Source organism: Watersipora subatra, chromosome 5 (assembly GCF_963576615.1).
Source record: "Watersipora subatra chromosome 5, tzWatSuba1.1, whole genome shotgun sequence".
Taxonomy (NCBI): Eukaryota; Metazoa; Bryozoa; class Gymnolaemata; order Cheilostomatida; family Watersiporidae; genus Watersipora; species Watersipora subatra.
In genome coordinates, this window is record NC_088712.1 from 45,423,754 (window position 1) to 45,446,857 (window position 23,104).

The 23,104-nt window shown below is 33.8% G+C and overlaps 1 protein-coding gene across 1 annotated transcript; it reads left to right on the forward strand.

Annotated features, from left to right (window-relative positions):
* Positions 1 to 8,508: 8,508 nt before the first annotated feature.
* LOC137396912 (uncharacterized) lies at positions 8,509 to 12,860 on the forward strand. Its single transcript, XM_068083207.1, has 6 exons — positions 8,509 to 8,550; positions 8,977 to 9,065; positions 9,588 to 9,994; positions 10,231 to 10,355; positions 12,258 to 12,422; positions 12,577 to 12,860. The coding sequence occupies exons 2-5, from the start codon at positions 8,980 to 8,982 to the stop codon at positions 12,396 to 12,398; spliced, it is 759 nt and encodes a 252-aa protein (XP_067939308.1). The 5' UTR covers positions 8,509 to 8,550; positions 8,977 to 8,979; the 3' UTR covers positions 12,399 to 12,422; positions 12,577 to 12,860.
* The last annotated feature ends 10,244 nt before the right edge of the window (positions 12,861 to 23,104 follow it).

Consider the following 23,104-nt stretch of genomic DNA (forward strand, 5'->3'; position numbering starts at 1 on the left):
GACAGCCTCTACAAACATCGACAGCCTCTACAAAAAAGTGTTAATTACTTACTATTAGTTTCCTGTAAAGGCAGATTATACAATAGTTATGCTGACCTGCCCTTTGTTACTACATACTGCACATCTTTAGCTATGGCAGCTCTTTACTAAAGTTTGTTTTATTAAATTATTTTAGTCATAAAATTAGTCGGGTAAAAGCAAATGTTTTTTTCTTTGGCTCTGTAATATTGTAACATATTTTGTTAACTTTTACTTAAGGACAATCTAGATTGCGATAAATGTTGCACAAATGTGAGAGGAGTAAGTGTGGTTTTTTTTATTTTGAAGGAAATTCTATTAATTGCAGAACTGCGACCACTCTGCTCTCCTATCAAGAGTGTTTCCTATTAATACATATATTGTTCTTGGAAGTATAATGGAACCGGGTAGGAAGCCTTATAAAAATAGTAATTGATAGAGTCGCTATAACGTTGCCTTAGTTACGACCAAACTAACAAAGTATTAGCGATAAGACAGATAATAAAGACAGACACAATATGCAAAATCTATATAAGACTAATTATATGCAAGTAGGACACATAATTAAGACACATACAACATGAAAAAATATATAAGAATAGTTATATGCAAGTATATAAAACATAAGAATAAAATTGTACCCCTGGCCTCTACCACGCACTCCTTTCCATATTAAATTATACCTAATTCAAATAATAAAATGGCGGAGCAACCAGCAGGGGCCATGTGTTGTGCAGTTTGGCGTAATGTTTTATACCTGTAGTTTCGTCAATTAATTGTCTCTATAATGGTCATGCAGTTTTGTTGGGGCTCTGGTCCTAATTCTTGTAATACGATGTTAATGTCTCCATTATCGGTATTCATCCTTGCGAGGTGGAGTAGTTATGCTTTTGCCTCTGCTAGCTCCTGTCTTTACTGTAGCAACTGAGTAATTGATCCTATCACCATACCGTGTTTCTTTACACCTTCCGTCGATTGATAACTCCAGTCACCGTATTGTTCAGGCTTTTGTCTAGTACGGGATGGATGGTAGTTTGGCTCTACTGTATTGGGGATGGAATGTTCTTCAGCCTGGGGCAGGGACATTGCTAGGTGCCTGAAGCCCAGGTCTGTATCCATCTTGTTGTGACTCTCTGGAAGATATACGTCTATCTCCTCTCCAGCTTCGCTTTGGGGTGTGCTGCAAGATTTTTGAAATTCAAACTATCATTCAAATTTTCACTTTCTGTGTTGGCCTGTAAAGTTGTCTTTCCCATTTCATCGAGTGTAACAGCTGGATTCATTTGGAAAGAAAACTTCATTAATCCTTTGTCGCCTTGAATGTGGGCCTTTCGCAATGGCTGAGCCCTTCTGGCCCCTTTTATGTTTGGTTCTCTATAAGGCTCATGATTGTGGGAGCATGTCTAAGATGTTTTAGAAAAGCAAGATAGGGTTTTAATCTGGGCTCGTGCTGAGTCGGGGTTTGGCCCGGTCTTTCTACTACATATGTGTAGTTGGGCCAGATGGTTCTGACTTGAGAGGGGCCCACGAACTTAACTTGTAGTTTACCACTGACTCCCTTTCCACCGCTTGTTCACCAACAACACCTAATTCCCAAGTGGAAATAGTGGTGGCTTCTGTTGATCTGCCTGCTGAGTTTCCATCTGTGTCTCTCTGAGAGCATCATGTGCCTCTTGCAGCCTCTGCTGTTTTCACGGCATGTATTCACAAGTAGGTTGCATGTCCGTGGTAGATGGGTGGCGTTTCAACTGATCAAGCAGTCACAACCCCCTGCCAAACATAAGGAAATTTGTCATTTGGCTTGTCATGGCGTAGATACCTCGTTATGCCCGCATGAGCTGGGGGAAAAGTTCATTCCATTTCTCCTGTTTTCGAGCCAACAACATGGCTCTCAGTGAGTCACTACGGTCTCGATAATTTTTCTTAACAATCCCATTTACTTAGGGGTAGTAGGGACTAGTGTGTGTCTTGCTCACTCTCTATAGCTGAAAGAACTTCGCCATCAGTTGGCAGTCAAGTTGAGCGTTTTGGTCGGTTTAGATTTGCTCTGGAAAGAATAGGTAGCAGAACATCTTTTATTAAGGGTGCTGGCCACCACTGCAGCTATAGCCTTCAGAATGGCAATGGCATTCTACCATAAAGTAAAATGATCCGAAAACACTAATATCCACTTATTACCTTTGAAGTGACGGAGAGGGGGCTCACCAAATCGATGGCAACATTCTGCCAGGGTCAGGCAGCGCACAACTGCTGCCGGCTTCTTGCAGGTTTAGTCCCGCCATGCTTGGCAGCCTGGTTCACCTCATAGCTACATACCAACCTACAAACAGCAGCTGTCAGGTCAAGCCAGTACCATGTAAGCCGGAGACAACCTGCCATACCACGCATTGCCAAACCTGAATTGCCATGCTTCAGTCTTGCATGGTGCTCCAAAATTTATCTGTACTTGACTAATACCTTTAGTCTACACGCCACCTGGTGGGAAGGTTCTCTCAAAGTCAAAACTCCTTTCTGTATAAGTATAGATAAATATGCTTCACCGCATTGACCACTGCCAAAAGGTCTTTGCGTGTCCCACAGTAATTTCGCTCCAAGGAAGTGAATGTTTTGCTGTAATAAACAATTAATCTTTCTTGATTGCTCTGCTTTTGTAACAGTACAGCTCCTACGTCACACCTGCTAGCATCCGTGTCCAGGATATACGTGCTTTTCAGATCCAGATACCCTAGCAAGGGGGCTGTAGTTAGACTGTTGCAAAGTGTGTCGAATGCTGACTGCTTTTTGTCAATCCATTGTTAAAGCTCTTCCATTCCCACCAGTTGATGGAGGAGCTTCGCAATCGTAGCAAACTTGGAGATATACTGCCAGTAGTATCCGACAGTACCCAAGAACCCTTTGCAACTCCCGGACTTTATGCGGAGTCAGCCACCGCTCAACCACATTCACTTTGGCTAGGTCTGTGGCAACACCTTCACTGCTTACTATGTGGCCTATTTACTGCACCGAGCACTGTAGCTGTTCATACTTTGTTGGCTTGAGTTTGAGTCTAGTTAGCCGTAACCATTGAACAACTTTGTCCAACCGCAGGAAGCGGTCCCGAAGTCAGGTACAATAACAATTACGTAGTCCATATACAATTGTAAGGTCTGCCAATAAAGCCCATGTAACAGTTTTTTCATAAATCGCTGAAATGTGGCTGAGGCGGATGTCAGTCTAAAGGGAAGGACTCTCCATTTTCACAATCTAGAGCAAGTGATGAATGCTAATTTTCCCTGGTATCTTTGTCCAGCGAAACCTGCCAGTGTCCGCTGACGAGATCGAGGGTGCTAAATTGTCATCCCTTGTGTAGGGCATCTAGACTCTCATCTATTTTGGAAAGAAATTAGGCACCTTGTTCTGTTAGAGCATTGAGCCTCAGGTAATCCCCACAAAAACTCCAATTTTCATCCTAGTTCTTTACCAACACAATAGGCGAGCTCCATGCTTCTTTGGGCTGCTCAATCAGTCCTCTGGCGAAAAAGGTCCTGCACCTGTCTTTCGGCCTCTGCCATTTTTTAGGCCCTACGTGGTGAGACAGTTGATGGATAGACAGTTGAGAGGCTGACGGTTCCATTCTTCTTGGTTGTGAAGTGTTCTACGAGTGAAGTTCTACTCCTATCATCCTCTCCATTGCTAAATACCAACCCATACTTACTCAACAAGGTAGCCAGTTTTCTGGCTTGCTCTGTATTTTGGCACGAGGGTCTTGCAGTATTATGCAACTTCTGGAGATACTGGAAGATCCATGGCTTGGCTTCTACTCGGCTGATTGACTTGGCAGGACCTCCTTTGAAGGTAGGGAGACCGGCAATGGAAGCAGGCACTTCCACACCTTTATATGTGCCAATGGCTGTTCTAGAACAAAAAAGCCAGGTGCTGTGAGGGTTGGGTTGAAGCACCTAACCAAAACTTTTTTGTTCGATATGGGCTTATTCAGGCTTGTGGCTAAAGTTGGGCATTTGGGGTGCCTATCTATTATTCCTAGTAGACAGAAATTCTGTGTAGTTACCTACACCAGACGGCGACTTCTGTTTTAGCTGACACCACTAGGTCTCTAATCATGGGAATTTATTCTGGAGGAGTTTCCTCATTCAGTTGGTACAAGCCAACAGTTTTCCATCAATTTTGACCACAAGTCGTTTAAACTCCATCAAACATTTTTGTGCCATAAACAAGTGAATGCCTAGAATAGTGTCTTTATTAATCTGGCTTTCTATGAAGACTTCTTCACTCTTCATGTCATAGGGTCTTACAGCGAGCCGGACTACACCTGAAAAAGGCAACTTGGTCCCATCTGCAAGCAGGCCATGGGTGTCACCCTTTTCCAATTGGTCGTTTTCATCCGGGAAAGCCAGTCAAACACCTGTTTTTCTAGCAGGTTAGTAGTGTATCCGGTATCCAACAAGAGTTGCACTGCTCCACTTTCAATTTTCCCGGAAAGGAAGTATTTGGTTGAGTGTGGGCGTTCCAGCAGGCGTGCTTCGGCAGGCTCTCTGTGTTCAAAGAGGGCTGCCTGGAGCTGCTCTGTTTGTGTAGGTTAAGAACATGCCCAAATGGGTTTTTTTGGCTAGTGGCAGGAGGCTGTCCTCTGCCGCACAGGGTGCAGAGATACCCGAAGAAAAAGTATAGCACTTTTTCGAAGTGATTCATGCTTGGTTCTTTTGGGCGTTGTGACTGGAGCGTGTTCTAGGTAGCTGTGGAGGATGCTTGAGGTGGGTTTTTTGGTTGGCCTAATTTTCTTGGATAGGTCCATCCAAATCAGGCCCAGGCTAAAATGAAGCATTATTCTACTTCTCTTTGGTCACTGCCGAGGCCTCATTGCAACAAGTAGAGGGTGCTGATGCTGCGACTTTCTTCCATTTTTCGGTACCTTTTTTCTGACTTCGGCACTTCTATTGGAGATGTCCAGTGGTCCCACATTTTCAACAGATGGCAGGCCTATCTTATTGAGACTCCCTTAGCTTGTTTTGCAACTGTTTGACCTGCTTCCCAACTGCTTTACAGTGGATAGAAGTACCTTCAATGTGTCTTGTTTGACACTACGTATGGCACTGTGCGCTGTACCGGCTTCTAGGTCTTTTACTTCTACCACTACTTGGGCAGACCTGCCAAGTATCTTTATCTCTAGATTTGATCTGGAGAAATTCTCTTCCAGCCTGTACTGTGTCTGCGATAATTTCTGTGGGCACTGCTTAGAGTTGCTACTGTAATGCAAGGCGGCTTAGGGAGTTTGAGAAATACTCCTTTGCTATGTTGCTTCTAAAAGGTTCCGGCAGCTCGGCGTATGCAATTTGGACTAGACGGGACTAAAAGGTTTGGTTTTCTTTCTCCAAACTGCTCAGTTCCACTCAGGTCTGTTGGGAAGATAATCTAAATCTGACTTGAATGGCTTCAAAGATGGCTGCTACCCTGACCGCCCTTTCTCTACTGAGGCTCATTTTGCAAGCAGAGCAGAATGTTGCTCGGAGTCCGGCTTCTACGAGTGCTTCTTTGGTTCAGCTCAGTTCCACTGTTGCCACCAGTGTAAAGTGTTTTGCAGGCCTTTACTCAGGCAAAAATTAGATTGTGATAAATGTTACATAAATGTAAGATAAATGAGTATGGTTTTTTATTCATTTTATTTCAAAGGAAATTCCGTTAGTTGCAGAACGGCAACCACTCTGCTCTCTTATCAAAAGCGCTCTGTCTATACATATATTTTTTTTGGACCGCATAATAGAATTGGTCAGGAAGCCGTATAAGAATAATGATTAATAGAGTTGCTAATAAGTTGACTTAGTTACAGCCAAACTAACAAAATATTAGCTATAAGACATATAATAAAGGCAGACACAATATGAAAAATATATATAAGAGTAATTATAGCAAGTAAGACACAGATAAAGACAGATACAATACCAACTATATGGTATGCGAATATATCTAAGAGTAATTATATGCAAGTATATAAAACATCAAAAAAGATTCGTGGCTCAGCGTCTGCCACAATATGTGTCAAACAAATAATCTTTGTTGGCTAATCTAAATTAACAGGCAAATTAAAAATAGATTTTTGCTTTCACGGCCTAAAGTGTTTGCCAACTTTTTGTTTGCAAATATATTAAATATATTCTCAAAAAGATATTTAAGACTCTGGTGCATAAGTTATTTAATTATATTATTTCAAAATGTTGTTATCTTGCCTTTTATCTATACTTCATAGCACATAAAATTAACTGAATAGAATCAATTTAAAACTGAGTAAAATTTGTGAGCTGTTAGTTACCACTAAACTTAAAATGAATCTCTTACCAAAATCACATGTTCTGTCTATCAAAGCAAACAAATCATATTGTTTCCTTTTTCTGAGCATAATAGTTTAATCTAAGCTATTAATCTTTAGATATTTTCTAATTAACTTGTTTTTAACTTGAGGTGCTTGCCTAAAGGCACCACAGGAACTTTTTTAATGCTAATTTTCAAGTTTGGATTAGAAATTGAGTTTTAGTATTCTGTTTTGTGTGTAGTTGGGGATTGGTTGAAAGCTTTGATAATAACAGAATATATGTATACTGTTGAGAACTGTTTATTTTAAAGTTTGCAATTATAAATAAAATTTTCTTTTTATTAGAAAAGTTTAATCTTAGAATATGCCATTGACAAATTTTATCATTTGATTTGCAAAATTTACCTATACAAAATTTACGATAGAGATGAGAATCACAATTTATTTTAAAAATTTGACTGGCATGTTTTAACTAAATTAGCTTAAACCAATAGGTTAAAACCAATAAAGAAAGAGAAAGTTTCTCAGAATACATTTTGATTCGATAAAAATGTGTTTTGTGATATTGCTAAATGATACATCTCTGTACACCAAAAAATCTTTTGTTGCTAGTTTTGTGTTTGAAATAGATTTTTTAGTGAAAAATCATAGTAAACTATGTTTAGAATCGCAACGTATGCATAAAATAAAAAAGCATTTTAAAATAATTTTTATGTTCACATTGTAACTAACTGAAAAAGGCAAAAATGTTATTCTAAAAGTAAAACAATTTATTAAAATTAATATAAATTTTAATAACCTAGTTTGTTATTTTATACAGGCTTGACATCCCTAGCTTAAAATAAGACAAGAGAAGAGTTGATCAGCACACTATAAGAAGTTGTTTGATAATTCGAATTTACTCTCATGCAACGCCATTGTTAATATGATACAACAAACTTTTAGTGACAATAGGTAAAAAGAATAAACAAAGATTTATTTTAGTACAGTTAAAAAATACTTTTGTTTTTAAAGAAGAATGTTTAACATAACTCTGCATTAAATTGAAGTGTTGTTTTCAATAATAAATAATTTTCTAAAAATCAGAATTAAATTTTAACAAATTTTACGATATTTTTATTTTATTTCATAAATATTGCTGTTGATTCTTTTGTAAATTTATATATTTTGTTTTGGATCAATTTTTTGCTTAGGAAATTTTCACTAGCATGACAAAGTTAATAACGAAAGAGAATACTAAGGTTTTAAATAGGTTATCATATTAAAACTTGCATCATAGAAACTTGTTGTATACAAGTGACTATTTTAAGATTTTTTTGGCAGGCCAGCTTACAGTTTTAGCTTTTTATAGCCCTGCCAATTAGGACAAGAAAGTTCTTTAAAAATTAATTCAAACTAATCAATGATGTAAAAGGCTATGGTTATAAAACTATTTTGTTTCAGATAAAAATTATTTAAGAGAAATTTCTAACACATAATCTTGGCAGTCATACTTTGGGAAATATTTTTGAACATACATAACAACAAAGATAGTTGTTGGTTTCACTACGACATCTTATTTTCTAAATTATATTTTCATCTTATTTTAGATTTCTACTTGTAGTTAATGCTTCTATTTGTTTGTATAATAACTCAAATGGCTCTCTCTCTCTTAAATGTAATTTACTGAAGTTTTTTGTTGTTGAAAAAATGATGAAATTAGTAGATATTTTTGATTTTTTCATGCTGTGTCTTGCTAAAAACTTTCTGAACTAGGTTATACTTAGCTTTAAAGATCAGAAATAGCATTCTATAAACTGCTTAAAAGATTTTGTGCTTATTTCTTCCAACAGTTTAATGAATAAACTGCTGTTTTTATTAGCCTAATATAAAAAATACTGTGATAACGTATAGAGGTGTTTAAACCTATTATGAACCATTTGTAATTGAGCCAAAAAACTCGTAAAAGTAAAGCTTTTGTAATAGTTTTGATGATCAGGCTTTTGAGAGATTGTTATGATAATCAAGCTAGCCTCAGGTACTAACATACTCTCAGCCAACATTACTAACTAAAAGCATCATATTTTCAGAATTGTTAAAGCTATCAATTTACCTTCAAGCTTTATTAAAAGCTAAGATAGCAAGCTACTAGTTGACTGAACCAGCTGCTGGCATTAGTTGACTGAACTGCTTATAACAGCAGATGTGAGATTGACAATTAACTGTCGAAGTGCTGAATTTATTTGGATGTAAGTAGTTAGTATTCAAAGACATGTAGGTACAGTTGATATGTCTGTTGAATTATTGTTAGTGACTCTAGTTAGAGTTAATTCTAATTTCAAAGTTTTCTATGAAGCTAAATCCTTATATGGTAAACTTTTTCAACTCTATGTGGTGTTTGATTTTACAGAAAACTTGTAATTTTTGCGCTCATCTCACACAGCATGAATCTTTTCAACTATTACAAACTTAAAGTTCTACAGCAATAAACAAATTTTTACTACAAGAGCGGTTTTGCAAATTAAAGCACAATCTAATGATTGAACTTTGAAAGGAAACCTTCACATATTGCGTATTTACAATAAAACTTGTCAAATTCCTAGTACAAACCAAATTATTCTATAAAGTGAAATAAAGGGTAAGCAAGATTATTTGCTGTTATTTAATATTTACAGAAAATGGAATGGTCCAACTCAGATAATCGAAACTTGCCTCAGAATTGTGGAGAATACAGCCAACACACCCAAGTTCAACAGCAATACTGGTAAGGAAAGTTTATTGTTACCATAAGCATGTACGTGTTATTTTCAAGCTCATCTGCAATGATTTTATATTGTAATCATCAATAACGATTGAAAACATAAAATACCGAAATGCAATCAATGTATTTAAAACAGAAATAACTATCACTGCCCTGAGGTGCAAAGTATTTATGAGTTGCAATGTATTGTTAAGTGCTATTTAATATCCTAAATATATGAATACATAATATCATAAAATGACTATATTTTCAATATCAAGATGCATTACTTCGTAGAGGTTTTATGAAAAACTTGAATCAAATTCTCAAAGATCAGCCAAACTAAAGTTGATGAAATTACAGAACTGAGATCGTTTTTAAGTTTAAGGTATAGAAACGAACAAAATTCAAAAATCTTGGTTTGTTCTTGATGTTCAAGAAAAAAAACACAGATCTATACTTGAGATATCTATGATGGCAACTTTCAAGTTTTTATAATATTCCAGTAATTTGCTTACATCTGCTAAAAAAACATTTCTTTTGTAGCAAAACCTCCAATATTCAGGACCCTGGCTATCAATACTCTACATATGCCCATGGATCTTACAATTTATTGGCTCCATTACCTTACCAGGAACCCAAGCAGTACACAGAAACACTATACACACAACCACATTTTGCCAATCCTTCTTACCAGAGTGTGCCGCTCCAACAACCAAACTCCTTCTCTGTGCCACAAGATCAATACACTCAATTTGTCTCACCACAAACGTACAACTTTGGATTTCTTCCAGACCATCACTGTAATGTTGGTGCACCGTTTCCCTTTTACAGACATCAACCCATGGAGTCTCAACATTATCAGTGTGGTACAGTGGGAGGAAAACTGCAGTATTCTTTGGCCCCTGCAGTTGCTCCTACAGTTGTCCGTTTCCAGCAAGGATTGCAAAATAGTTAGTAGCTATTACTATTCTTACATTGATTCAATGTGCAAACCTTGTGCTGTGGATAAAAACGTATTGAATAGGTTACACCATTTTTCTACTTCTTTCTTTTACATTGCCTCTTTGTATAATTTTGTTTGCAGGTCTAGACTAAATATTTTTAGTAGTTACTGAAATAAAATCAAGTTAAAAGTACAATTTTCAAAAATGCCGTTTAACGGTACACTGTTTGTTTTCTTCTCTAGGAGCTTTTGAAAAACAGGAGAATGTTGAAAGTCTTCCTAAACCAGAGGAACAGAAAGAAAGAAAACAGAACATAGAATCAGCTTCTAGAAACCCTGAACCATTATCTTTACAACTTACTCCAGCAGTAAGTAGTTTGACCTTTTTGGGCTCATCAGTTAAGGTGATTACCTTTTACTTTCTAAAGTTTTATCTAGAGACTTTTTTTTGCTTAATTCATTGGCGCCTTTTTTGAGCTCAAAAAAGAATTTTCTAAACTTAAACATATTATTTTACACACCTGAAGGTAAAGTTCAGAATTTTTGTAGTCATAGCTTATTATCATTTCACTAGTGAATACGCTGAACAAAATGAAGGAGAAGGCTCATTCCACTATTGCAGTTGGCTACCTCAGCGAACCAATAAGATTTTACAGCAAAGTTCACCCTCGGTAAATTTTTTACAATAACCAATGCTATCTTTATAGAACATTTACAAACTGTTAGATCATAATCAGAGTATTACTTACTTTTAAAAAGTCATTTGTAAGCATAGAGCATGTCTTTTCATGATATAAGTTAAAGTAGTTATAAAAGTGCTCAGCCAGATTAAAAAGTGAATTGAATTTTAAACTCAAAATTTTAAAAGTAAACTTACATAGGATTTAATTATATTTTATGATGGCGTATCAGTATTTTGCTATGATTTCTGATTGCTGTTGAGGGTGAAAGCGAATTGACTGGCAAGTGGTTTTAAAATTGGCAAAACTAGATTTTGGTTAAACGCTGACAAGAAAAATGCATGCAAAAAATATGTTACTAATTGTTATCCTAGTGATGGTCGATATAAGCCATTGTATTCAGGCTGCAAAGATACCTGTATAAATCCCATCAACCTCTTTGCAATGCTGTAATTGCACTTTTGCTTGAACTGAGCATGTTATCTTTAACAGGCTGTGTGGACTTTAACCTTGATGTATTCTGGCAGTAAGATTAATTCAAACATCAAAATAAATCACAAATAATATAAAAACCAAAACTTTAACTCATCTTTAAGAAACTACGGTATAAACAGCTGATAGCAAATCTATACAACATTGAGATCAGGTGAACATCATATTGAGTTATTGCTTATAAGTGCAAAAATAGCTGTATAAACATGCAGTTTTAAGCTATTTTTGAGTCATACACAACTATGTTTGTTGAAACAGAGTTAGAAAGTCGTAGTAAATGTAGGGATTTTTATACGCAAAGTAAAAAAGCTTTTAAACTGTTATTGTATATTTTTCCTCAGTTTTCATTTCATGTTTGGTAGCTAAACCTTACAACTTCAAGAGAAGTAACTAATATTCATACGTCACCCGCTAGTAGAGTAGGAAATTAATCTAAATTGTTTGCTTGTTCTACAACAAATGTGATTCAATCTCGTTGGTGATTGGTTAATTGAACTTTTATATTTTGAAGCAAACCGCATAATTTCCCTTTTTATGAAATAAGCTGTGCATTGTACATGAGGGAGAGTGTTTTCTACTATGCCAATGTGCCTTATTATGACATTTTTAGCACGTGACTGGCGCTGCCATATAATGTTACATCTACCCCATGTCTACTGTGTGCTTAAGAAGTTGTACTGTAACAAAGATTCATTTTTGTGCCCAAATCTTTAATTTTTGCTGACCTGCTTCGGCTGCCTTAGAAACAAACTCAAACTTGTCGAAAATCTTCTCCATCGCACCAGCAGACACACACCAAGAGCGGAGTTGAAAAACATTGATTTTGCAACCTCTGAGCAGTTGTGTTCCCTTAGCCACTTCATTTCACCAATTTCTATCTGTAGTCTTGTAGAAGAAAGACTCAAAGATCTTATAGCTTCTAGTTAGGAAGCAGTTCATCCAAATTTTAACTGATTCTATCGGGTTTGGAACAAAGAAATTGTGGATGTCATTTTGAATGTACCCACTATTCTGGTTATCAGTGAGGTACAGCTGATTGATTTACTTTCTTTATATATAAACTGCCTCAGCTGTTAATTACCTTTTTGCAACTTGTAGGTAGAGCAGATCGAGCCATGCCATGTGCTATCTGCTTCACCACAAACACCAGATGAAGAAAACCAACCATTGCTGCAAATATTTGAAGCTACTGTTATCTCTAAAGATTTTAGTGAACAGCCTTCTAAACTAGGAGACTAGAACAGTGATTTGTACCTAATATGAGTAAGTTGTCGGTAACTAATCTCATTTTGAGTGTTCATTATTGACATTGAAAAACAATTAGCCATTAAATTTGATTCTATAGTAAGATGGCAGCAATGTTTTGGAATTTTCTATATTATAATTTTTTCAGTTTATTCTTATTTGATCGTTATAGATGCTATGACTGACAATGACATGATCTTGGAGCTAACTTCCTGCACTCATCTCTTACAATACTTAGAACACAGTTTTACTACTGAGTCAACTGCCAAATCCATAAGCCACACATACCATGATTAATAAAACTTATTACTAAATAGACTGTGGGCATAATTTTTCCACTCACTAGCCATTAATCAATTGCTTTTCAAGTCTAGTACTTCAGTTTTCTAGCAAATTGTGTAATGTTTGTAAATTCAAGGATATATACTTGTGCTGTGTACAGCGATAAAATGAGATATTTACTCCAACTAGTTGTTACTCTGTAATTTTTCCTTGTTTTGTTGAGTGATATATTTTGAATATAACATTTGGCTTATAAAAAGCTTAAATTTCTTTAATAGATGTAAAAATGATTAGTTGTAAAGCAAATGAAAAATTGTATACGAATATTTAAAAAAAATGTTATTACTTTTTTACGTTTGATTATATGTATAAATAGTTCAAGCATTGTTTAACATGTCAGCATTTGCTGAGAAGTTTGTCAGCTGTACTTGCATCTTCAGCTAATCTAGTCACTCTTTTATACAACACGCTCTCAGCAAGCTAATAACATAGTTCTTTTTCAAAATTAACTAAACTTTTTGTTATCAAAGCTTTTTTAATATGTACATTGTCTTAGTTTGTAGTCTGGCTTTATAGTTGTAAGTAATAGTTATCAGGTTATCAAGTAAGTTTTAAATGTTTAAATTAGTTTGGGATACAATTTGGTTATAGAAGCTAATTTTGGAACATTCAATCGGCATATTTATGGTTTATGAAGGTAATTGATACCCTTATGCAGGGTATAGTAGATGTAATATGTAATATTTTATAACAACCAATATTACGCCTACATTCAAAATTCCAAGCAAAGAATTTTGATGTAACAAACTAGTTAAAAATGGTATTTTACAGCTTGAAAAATGCTAAATATTTAAATCGGTGAAATTTGGAATAAAAATATGAAAAGAAATCTATTGCCTATTTTATACGAGTTGCTAGTAACCTGTGAATTCTCACTGTCAAAAGCATTAGTACATTATTAAAGTTTTGCTAATAGTGAAAAAAGTCAATAAAGTATATTACCTGTAGGAGAACTGAAAAAGAGATAGAAAACACAGAAATCTAAATACCTCTTGCGCAGAAACCATCAACCCTGTACTGTATTGTTAGCAGTAATGTATGAGTTTAAATGTTTGAATGTATTAGTTGTATTTTAGCATGACTTGAAATTAAATTTACATGTAGGTTGTACATGACCTCCTCATGTACAACCCACAACCAGCTTATTCAGTCAATAGCTAATTGACTCATCAATGTAAATAGCAGCTTAGGTTAATATTCAGTAGGTTTTTAAAGTTTTGATAGTTTAACTAAATAATTAGTATAGCTAATAAACCTTAGTTGATTAGTGGTGTTATATTTCTATATATGTTCTTATATTTCTAATAGATGTCTAAACTTAAGTGCATTTAGCAATATTGCCTTTTTGAAATAATAAAAAAAAACTGTCTGAGCATGTGAATATTTTTAAAATAGTAAGAAAAAATATATTGCAAAATAACAGCTACGATAATTAATGCAGCTACTTCAATACACACAATAGACGATCAGTAAGTGCATCTACCCCAAATCTCTGTGAGTCGAAGTAAAAGTTAAGATAAAATTTCATATGGATATTCATCTTTGTCTCATAAGTTCATCTTTTAGTAATAGTTGACATTATTTTTCTTTAAAGATTTTATTCAGTTATAGATGAACTGGTACCAATTATTTAGCTTTGTTACATGGTTACAATTAAATAAACAATTTGTAAACCTTCTTGACTTTAGAAAAAATGTGGATTGATTTGCATGATTTGCAAGAAAAATAGTAAAATGTTTCATAAGTCATCACCTTTGCTTAACTAACTATATTCTAATGCAGTGAAGCCCAAACTTTTGTCTCAGAATTCTTTATGCTTATATTTCATCTTATCAAATATTTAACTAAAGAAAATAACTTGTTTGATAAATAGCTAGTAAACATAAAAAGCTATATTTAAAGCACATAAATTACATAATTTTTTTGTTATATATTTCAATACATCAGAGTTTTGGCTTTCGAATGAGCCTATATTCAATACACAAAGAATAATAGAACTGCGCAAAACGGGGTGTCAAAAGTACGTCCTGCAAAAAAAAACACAATGTTCAGGTACCCAAAATGTGGCGTCAAAATTCTCATTTAGCCTTAGGTCGTCGATCCCTTTTGCTGCCATTGAGGCTGCGTTTTTCGGTGACATTCGGTGCTGTTAAACCCATGAGAGCGCTAATAATAAATTAAGATTCTAGATAATCAACAATGCCTGCGATTGTGCTAACGCCCGACCAATACAAACACATGTTCTGGGTTAATTAATTATGCTTCAATAAATGTACTGTCGTTGATAAAGGTAATGAAACCACATCAATTAAATTATGACCTGGGGTTGCGTGGCCCTAGGACTAAATGTCAATCGCACTTTCACGAGATCACTCAATGCTTGAAATTAATTAGTCTCAGTCGTCACCCTTTACATCGCATTAAAATAAGGAGCTAGTGCATAATATCATCGGAAAAATATAGTATGGTTCTTGGAGTCTGAGGTACTTGTCATAGAAATAATATGTACATGGAGAACTAATGACACTGATTCCTTTGTCATCTTCATTCGTTCTCTGGAGTTGTCCTACCTTCGCCTGCCACTAGCATCATTATCATCACTTTCGTAGTTGATAAATAAGCGGTAAGAGCACACAACAACGAATATGAGAATTGTGACATCACAATTTTCGAGACTGTGCCAGTAAACTTTTTCGCGGTAGAGCTCTGGGGAAATTCTATAAACCCCAACCAATGTCTGTCTCACCATGGCAAACAATAGCTCATTCGAAAGCCAAGACTCTGATGTATTGAAATATACTATAAAAAAATTATGTAATTCATGTGCTTTAATAATTGTGGTAAATAAAAAACAACTGCCGAACCTTTTCATATTTACTATAATTCTGAAGGTCTGTTTGTAAATATAGCTTGATTAGATGATGGCATGACTTGATTTGCAATAGCGATTCAATTTTGATTTTAAATGAGAATTTGCACTCACTTAAGATCAAACCAATAACAATATAATGTTACACTTTGCTCAGTTGCTGAAATATCTATATATTTTGCAGCCACTTTTCACTAGAATTTAAAAAGATTACTACACTAGCAACGTGCTAAACAGAAAATGCGTCAGTGGATTAACTAGTCAAATGATGTTTAAAATTTGTTGATTAATTCAGAAAAACTTGCGGTATCATCATTGCTATTTTAACAAAAACTTCTTATTTTACAACTCTTCAAAAATATGTTTTACACTCATCAAAAACACTCCTCAAAATGTTTTGTTAGGTTACTGTTGCATTTGTAATGGAGCATTTATTTGACATGTTTCTTATCATGAAATCTCAAAACTGACCAAAAATCACCTAATAATTTAATAAAATGGAACCAATTTGAGTGTGATATTTGAGTTACTACTTGCTTGCAAAATTCCCTAGTATGAAATTTACATCAAAAAAATTTAGTCTGAAATAGCTGGCAAAACCCACAATGCTAGTTTTTTTTACCAACTCACCACTATTTATCTTTCTTATATACTTTATACTTACAGTAAGTTAGATTAGTTCCTTGTAGAAGTGAGTTAACTAAGTTGCGTCTTCAGCTTCTACCCACATTAGTCTACCTGTCTGTCTAGGGCTGACTTACTCACTGTTCTTTTTGTGTTTGTAAACCAATGATGTGTTTATCATTTACCCATGAAAACAATAACAACTGATTTTCTTCATTGCATGTATTTAATAATGATTATTTTGGTGAGCAAAGACTGGGACATAAAAAGACCAGCCATAAATTGGTATATGCATGTTCTCCTTAAATTATGCCTGTTATCAGGGCTGCCGATTAATTGTTCTAGTCTAAGTCATCTAAATTACTTGCATATTTTACTTTCTCCTGCTATAAATAGTCCCAGTAATCTAAAATGATGATGAGCAATTACTTTTTCACAGCATATTAAAAATGAATAATCTGCCTTCTACAAAAAATTTAGCTTCTCTTGTAAGTAGAACAAAACTCCATAAAGCTAGATAATTATTGTACAATTTAACAATATTCCTTAGCTCTCACAGCTATAACATAATTTTACTATATAAGCTAGTACTGTAGAAGATGTTCTACTAATGGTTTGGTTTGGATCATTGAAAGGTATTTTTTCTTGTTTCATTTTAGCTTTGTCTGTTATGCTGATCAGCTTTCGCTACCTTCTAAGTAGTTATAATTTTTCTTTTATGGAAATGAGGTAAATACAATTGTCAAAAAAGTTACTTTTAGTAAAAACAAATTGTTGATTACAATAGTAATACTCTTCACTCTTTTTAGCTAGAGCTGACACAATTTTTGCTTATAATAAAAACAGTTTATTACCAATTAAATAAACATTTTTTGAAATAAAAAAGTTAAAGAAAAATTAAAAGTAGCCTACCGTTTATGATCAAACCAAACGATGATCAAACCTTTTTTTTATTTATTTATGCAAACTTGTAACCATTTTTATTATTTTGTTAAAGCATATTCTTCTGCACGACATGAAGAACAGCTCAACACAGTTAGCTGCTAAGCAGCTTGGTACTCTCAACAACTGCCATCATCTGAATATTCTGTGGCTTAGAACAGTTGATATGATCATACTGTTGGTGGTTTCCGCACCAAACACAGCAGTAAGGACTTACCCAGATGACTGCTATGTGAGATGGCTTTTAAAATTATGACATTTTTTAAGTTTAACATGTATTTTTGTAAAAATTCATTGAATGCTTCTCTCTGGCTATGTACAGCATGTGTTCCTAATTGTTGCTCAACTGCTTCAAGCTGATTATAACTTGACTGAGGGGAAGGGTTAAATGTACTGAAAGTATATTATTAACAGATTATGAATCGAGTTCATTTCCAAAAATAGCTATAATGAAACAAAGCTCTTTTAATTTCTGAGATAATAGATGATTAGCAAAAGAAACTACTTCTTACTTGACTATTGCCATGCATTATTCTTTAAATTTTTTGTAATTTATCAATTTAGTAAAACTTTTAAATTTGGTTTGTGTTTTAGAGGTTTTTTTTGGTAAAAACCCATGATTTCATAATCATTTTGTTGAAATTAAAAAATTTTTTTATGTGCATTTCAACCAAACTTGTAGTTTTTCTATTTGACGTGCCTTTACATTACGCTTTTTTATTGAGTTAGTTAATTTAATGTAAACAGTAAACTAATTTTATTTTCAACATTTTTACACAATATGTAATGCTTCACATTTAACTTAAGATCACACAACTGTTGCCAAAAATAAACAACAAATAATGCTCATAAAGCACACTACTGTGTTTTATTAGGTTATAGATTATCAATTGATAATTATGGTTGAAGAGATGATTAGAATAAACACTTTTAGGGCTTATCACAAACCATTGAGGCAAAAGTGACATTGGTTTGTTTTAAATGTAGTTTAAGTGGAGTGGCCTCTTCTGTTTATCTAGCATAACCTTTTTTATGTCGTTTTGGTTTCATTAAGTAAGTTTTTGCAGTCTTTCACGTTTGCTTCAGTTGAAATTCTAATATAATATCTGGAATCAAAACATCATATTTTGGCTTTTAAAAAAATAAATCAAAAATTTTGAGGGATTTACCAGTAAAAAAATCATTTTTGTATGATCGATGAAAATAGTTGTCTCTTCATAATATTAATGACACTGGTGTGTAATGGAATGCAGATCGTAGATACATGTATATTATTTTTTCTAATAAACTATCAGCTCATTTGCTTTTTTGTTTAATTTCTTAAGTTATAAACAGTTTTAGGTAATATTAGACTGTAAGCTATATTGTATGGTATCCCAAAATGCATTTTCAAACTGTCACTTTCTGGAGACTTTTTGATGGGTGCTAAGATAAGACATCAAAATAGTCCTTTGAAAATTTCTGAATTTTTTTGCAATTTCAGTTTCAGTTCAGTTTCAAACTAGAGCAAGTGCAAACATGGTGAACAGCTTTGTTCTTAATCAGCTTAAAGAGAAGAAAGCTGAGTTGAAGCTAGTCTAATGCTTTAATCATTCAGCTTGTTTAGATTAGAGAGATGACACCAATTACTTTAGTCTGTGGTCTTTGGTTGTTTCTAATTGTGTACTGAAGTGAATGCAAATTGTAAGACATCTGAAAAACGAGGCAATCTTAGTGTCCAAGGTCATTTTTTCAGAGGTATATTTACTCAAGAGCTGCAAGAATGTGTCAGTTCATCAATAAGGAGGATTTCCTTTCAAAATATATCAACATAACAAGTAGTGAGTATCTAATATGTTGCTTTAGTGTTTCAAAAGTCTGTTAAAATGTTATATCTAATTGATAACATTGATATTAACTGAAAATAACATTGAAATGACTATTTTCTCTACTATTGTAAGCCATTGATTAGTTGATATAAAGTTACCTGCTTTCTCATTTGGGTTTCTTAACAATAATTATGCAAATTTTTGTTTTCTATATAATTGTATCTAAAATTACCAAAAGTAATTACAAAGTCAAAACTAACAGTAATAGTTGGAATAGCCAATAGGACAATAAATCTGCAGATCATGTTTTTTTAAACATAAAAAATATATGCCCTTACAGAAGAACACACCGTTAGGTACCCATAAAATATATCATTTGCTCAAAATGAGGCTTTATACAAAATGGTAGTGTACATAGAGCTTGGAATGAATATAATGTTTCTACTAACAAATCTTTATTGTTGTACAAGGTGATGGAGCATCTGTTTTTTAGAAAATGGAATTAACAGAATTTAACTTGGATGCTGAGAATGACATATTTTCAGACTTCCTTGATTTAAATGCAAGCGCGCCCTTGAAACTTTTCAAATCTGAAGTCTGCACTCCATCTGTGTCAAAACACCTTGCCAATTCATCACCAAACACCAAAGGTATGTAAACTTTCTAAACTAAACCAATAATAAAAGAAATTTTTGTAGAGTGAAATAGTATTTTTGAGTTGACATGTACTGACAATTGTTATTAAACGCTGTAATGGTTAAGCCAAAGATCCTGATTAAAATTTTTGTGTGTGAAAGTATTATCAGCCTGTATAGTTAATTAAATTGCTGGCTTTCAAAATTAGTTGTTAAATGGAGCAACTAATTTTGAAAGTTTTATGTAAAACTGACTGTAGGTGAATCAACAGAAGTGCTGTCAAACAGAGGATATGATGGAAAAGATTTTGCTTCAAGTGATGGTATAAACACATTGCAAGCTCAAAATGGAAAAACCATTTCGAATCGCCCAATTATTACCAATCCCATCTATAAAGAGCATTTTTATGCTGGAGACAGGTTTGTAATTGGCAGATGTGCACACAGACAATATGCTTTGTTGCGTAATTCATGCTTTGTAAAGAAATAAGCAGAGGACTGTCAGATTAACGCTCAATAAAAGCTTGTTTGTGTTTTGGCCACTTGGCAAATAAGCTAAACAAGGCCAATTGAAAAGAAGGAAATATGTTAGTTGTAGAATATCTAGAGACCATAAATTCTTGGTGAAAACTGAACAAATCATGATGTAAGGGGATAGAGAAACGTTCTTGTTCATATCCGTTTTTATTTACATAATGTTTGTCAGTATGTTGTGATTTCTACAAGGTTGTAGTTAACTTAATAACTAAGATGAGCTATATTTAATCAGTGGACCTGGTAAAACCCACTTTTTACTTGCATAAATATAGATTGAGCGTAAATTTCTTATTTGTAGCTCGGTGATGACCGAGTTAGACCTTCAACGTCTTAGCTCATCAGACTGTTTTGAGCTTGACGACCACTGTTCCAGTCTAATGAACAAACAAAAAACTGAAATATATGCAGAAGCTCCAAAGACCCAACAGCATATTTATAGACAAACACATGAAACTGTACCCTTTCAACAGTCTGTCTGCTATGTGCCACAAGAACATTATGCACATATGATGCCTTCTCAACAGGAAAATCCTCATCTTCATCCTCACAAGAGTGAATTTATGGTGCACCACCATCATTGTGACTACATGTACTTACCAAATGGTCAGTATGCACCTGTTCAACATTATCAAAATGTAAATTTAGCACCAATGAGATCAATACCTCCAGAAGAATGTGCTCACAGTTCCTCTAGCTTGCAGCACCAAGTGACCAATACCTATGTTCCTTTGTACACCCATCATGAGGTAGAACCACAAACTGGTTAGTACTTGATTAGGCTAATTGCCTATGTAATTCAATGAGCCATTGTTTGAATAAGTGAAAGTTTGCATGCCATAAAATGAAAACATCGTGAGTATGATTTCTGAATATTGTTTTTGTTTTGTTTTTCTCTGTTCACATCAGTTTAGTATGAGTCCAGAATCCCAATGATCTTTTATTGATTTAGAGAAACAACATTTGCACAGCTTAATCTGCACTTTTAAGGCTTGGTTTTATAAAGAACAAAAGCTTCACGGATAATCTTTTGTAGGAGTGATGGATAATAATCTGATTGACAGACTTCCAGTTAAAATCAAGAAAGATAAAAGAAAGAATCAGGGTTTGCTATCTGATAATGGAAAACCTCATCAGCCATTTGTAGAACTCATAGCAAAGGTAAACAGTTTTCATTTGCGCATATTTACGACCGTGTAGTTAATTTGACTCGTACCAATTTTTTATGTTAACAGCACCCATGTTTTAGGCAGAAGACTCAATACTAATAGTTTTTGTTAAAAATCATTCGCAATTTAGAATATAAACGTCGCTATCAGATACGCTTGCGTAAATATGTTGCCAAAATTTAAGTTTGGAATCGATCGCAAAAGCTTTTCAACCTCTAGACATTCTTATTCTAAATAAAGCAAGTTTGAGATTTGATTCTTTTCAAGTTCTGTTGCACGCTTTTCTGCATGTAATTGTTTGCTTGGCAATTATATAAAAAGATAAATAGATATTTGACAATAATTCTATTTTTAACATTTTTCTTCCTTACGCCGTTCTAAACTAACAATACCAAAAAATGTCTTCAAAATCAAGAAACATTATGTTGGAAGTTTTTCTTCGTACTTATCACAACTGTAATCAAAATATTAACTTATTGAAAGATAGACATACTTATTGGCAATAATTGTAATTTCAACAACTTCTCTTATGCCATTATAAAATGATGCAACAAAAAGGATGTCATTTAACAAATATTCATCTCTAGACCTATTCAATAAAAATATGTTGAATATTTTTATTTGTACTTAGCAAAACTCTGATCAAAACAGAATAGCTAAATAACATTGCATATTTGATTTATAAACTTTATGACAATATAGTTTGGTAGCTCCTCATCTTTTTTAGGTGTTGAATTTTTAATTAAAGGTTTTTTGCAATTAATTCGCAGCAAAACTCGTTACCATGCTATTACCACAAAAGTAGAAATACTTTGTTGATTGCAGTGAATATACAGTCTTTTAGAGTACCATTTTCCAAGTTTTTGTATAAAGGAAGTAGCTATTGGCCAGTGTAATATAATGAAAAGCCAGACCATGTTCTTATCAAAGTTGCCATTTTATTCATAATACTTATCAATAATCTTACCAATAATTTACTTTTCTTTTGGTTTGACACAAACTTGCAGGCTTTACTTAGTGCTGACACTAAGAAAATGGTGAGTGGAGAAATTTATGACTGGTTAATGAAGGAGTTTCCTTGCTTCACAACAGATAATGAGTGGTCTTGGAGAACAGGTGAGTGCAAAGTAAAAAAAACAATTGTCTAAACCCAAAACATTTTACTAGCATCATTGTACAAACTATTATTAATCACTGCTAAAACATGAAAATTAGTAAAAAAAATGTTATGATTGTTTATTTCCCTTGCATGGTAAGAATTGAACCTATTCTCTATTCTTTATATTTTAACGAACGTGCAAGGTATACTAAATTTAGCTTACTTGGGATAAAATCATTGGATAATTTTACATGTATTTCATATAAAAATTCATATAGTTATCTTAGTAACTCATTTTTATCTGTTGCTCTGCAAGACTTATCTTTCAAGTCTTTATATAAGTGTGCTTTGATGGCTTTATTTGTGATGTCATAATCCTTTCCTTGTTCAACTGCTAAAAAACAAAGTTTTTTCGAAATAAATACACCTATTCGAAAAGGTCAGTTATCAATATTGTGATTCTTGAACATGGAAATACTTTTAAACAGTTTTTATTTCAAAAGTTGACAATGCTACTAAAAATTCTCTTTCAAAAATAATTCTAAACATTCATAAATTAAAAGAGACTATTAGTCAATACTTAAACTAAATATTAGTTGAGCAACCCATAATAGAAACACAAAATCATACTTGTGTTGATACTAAAGCCAACTAACAGAATTCTTTACATTTTTAGTG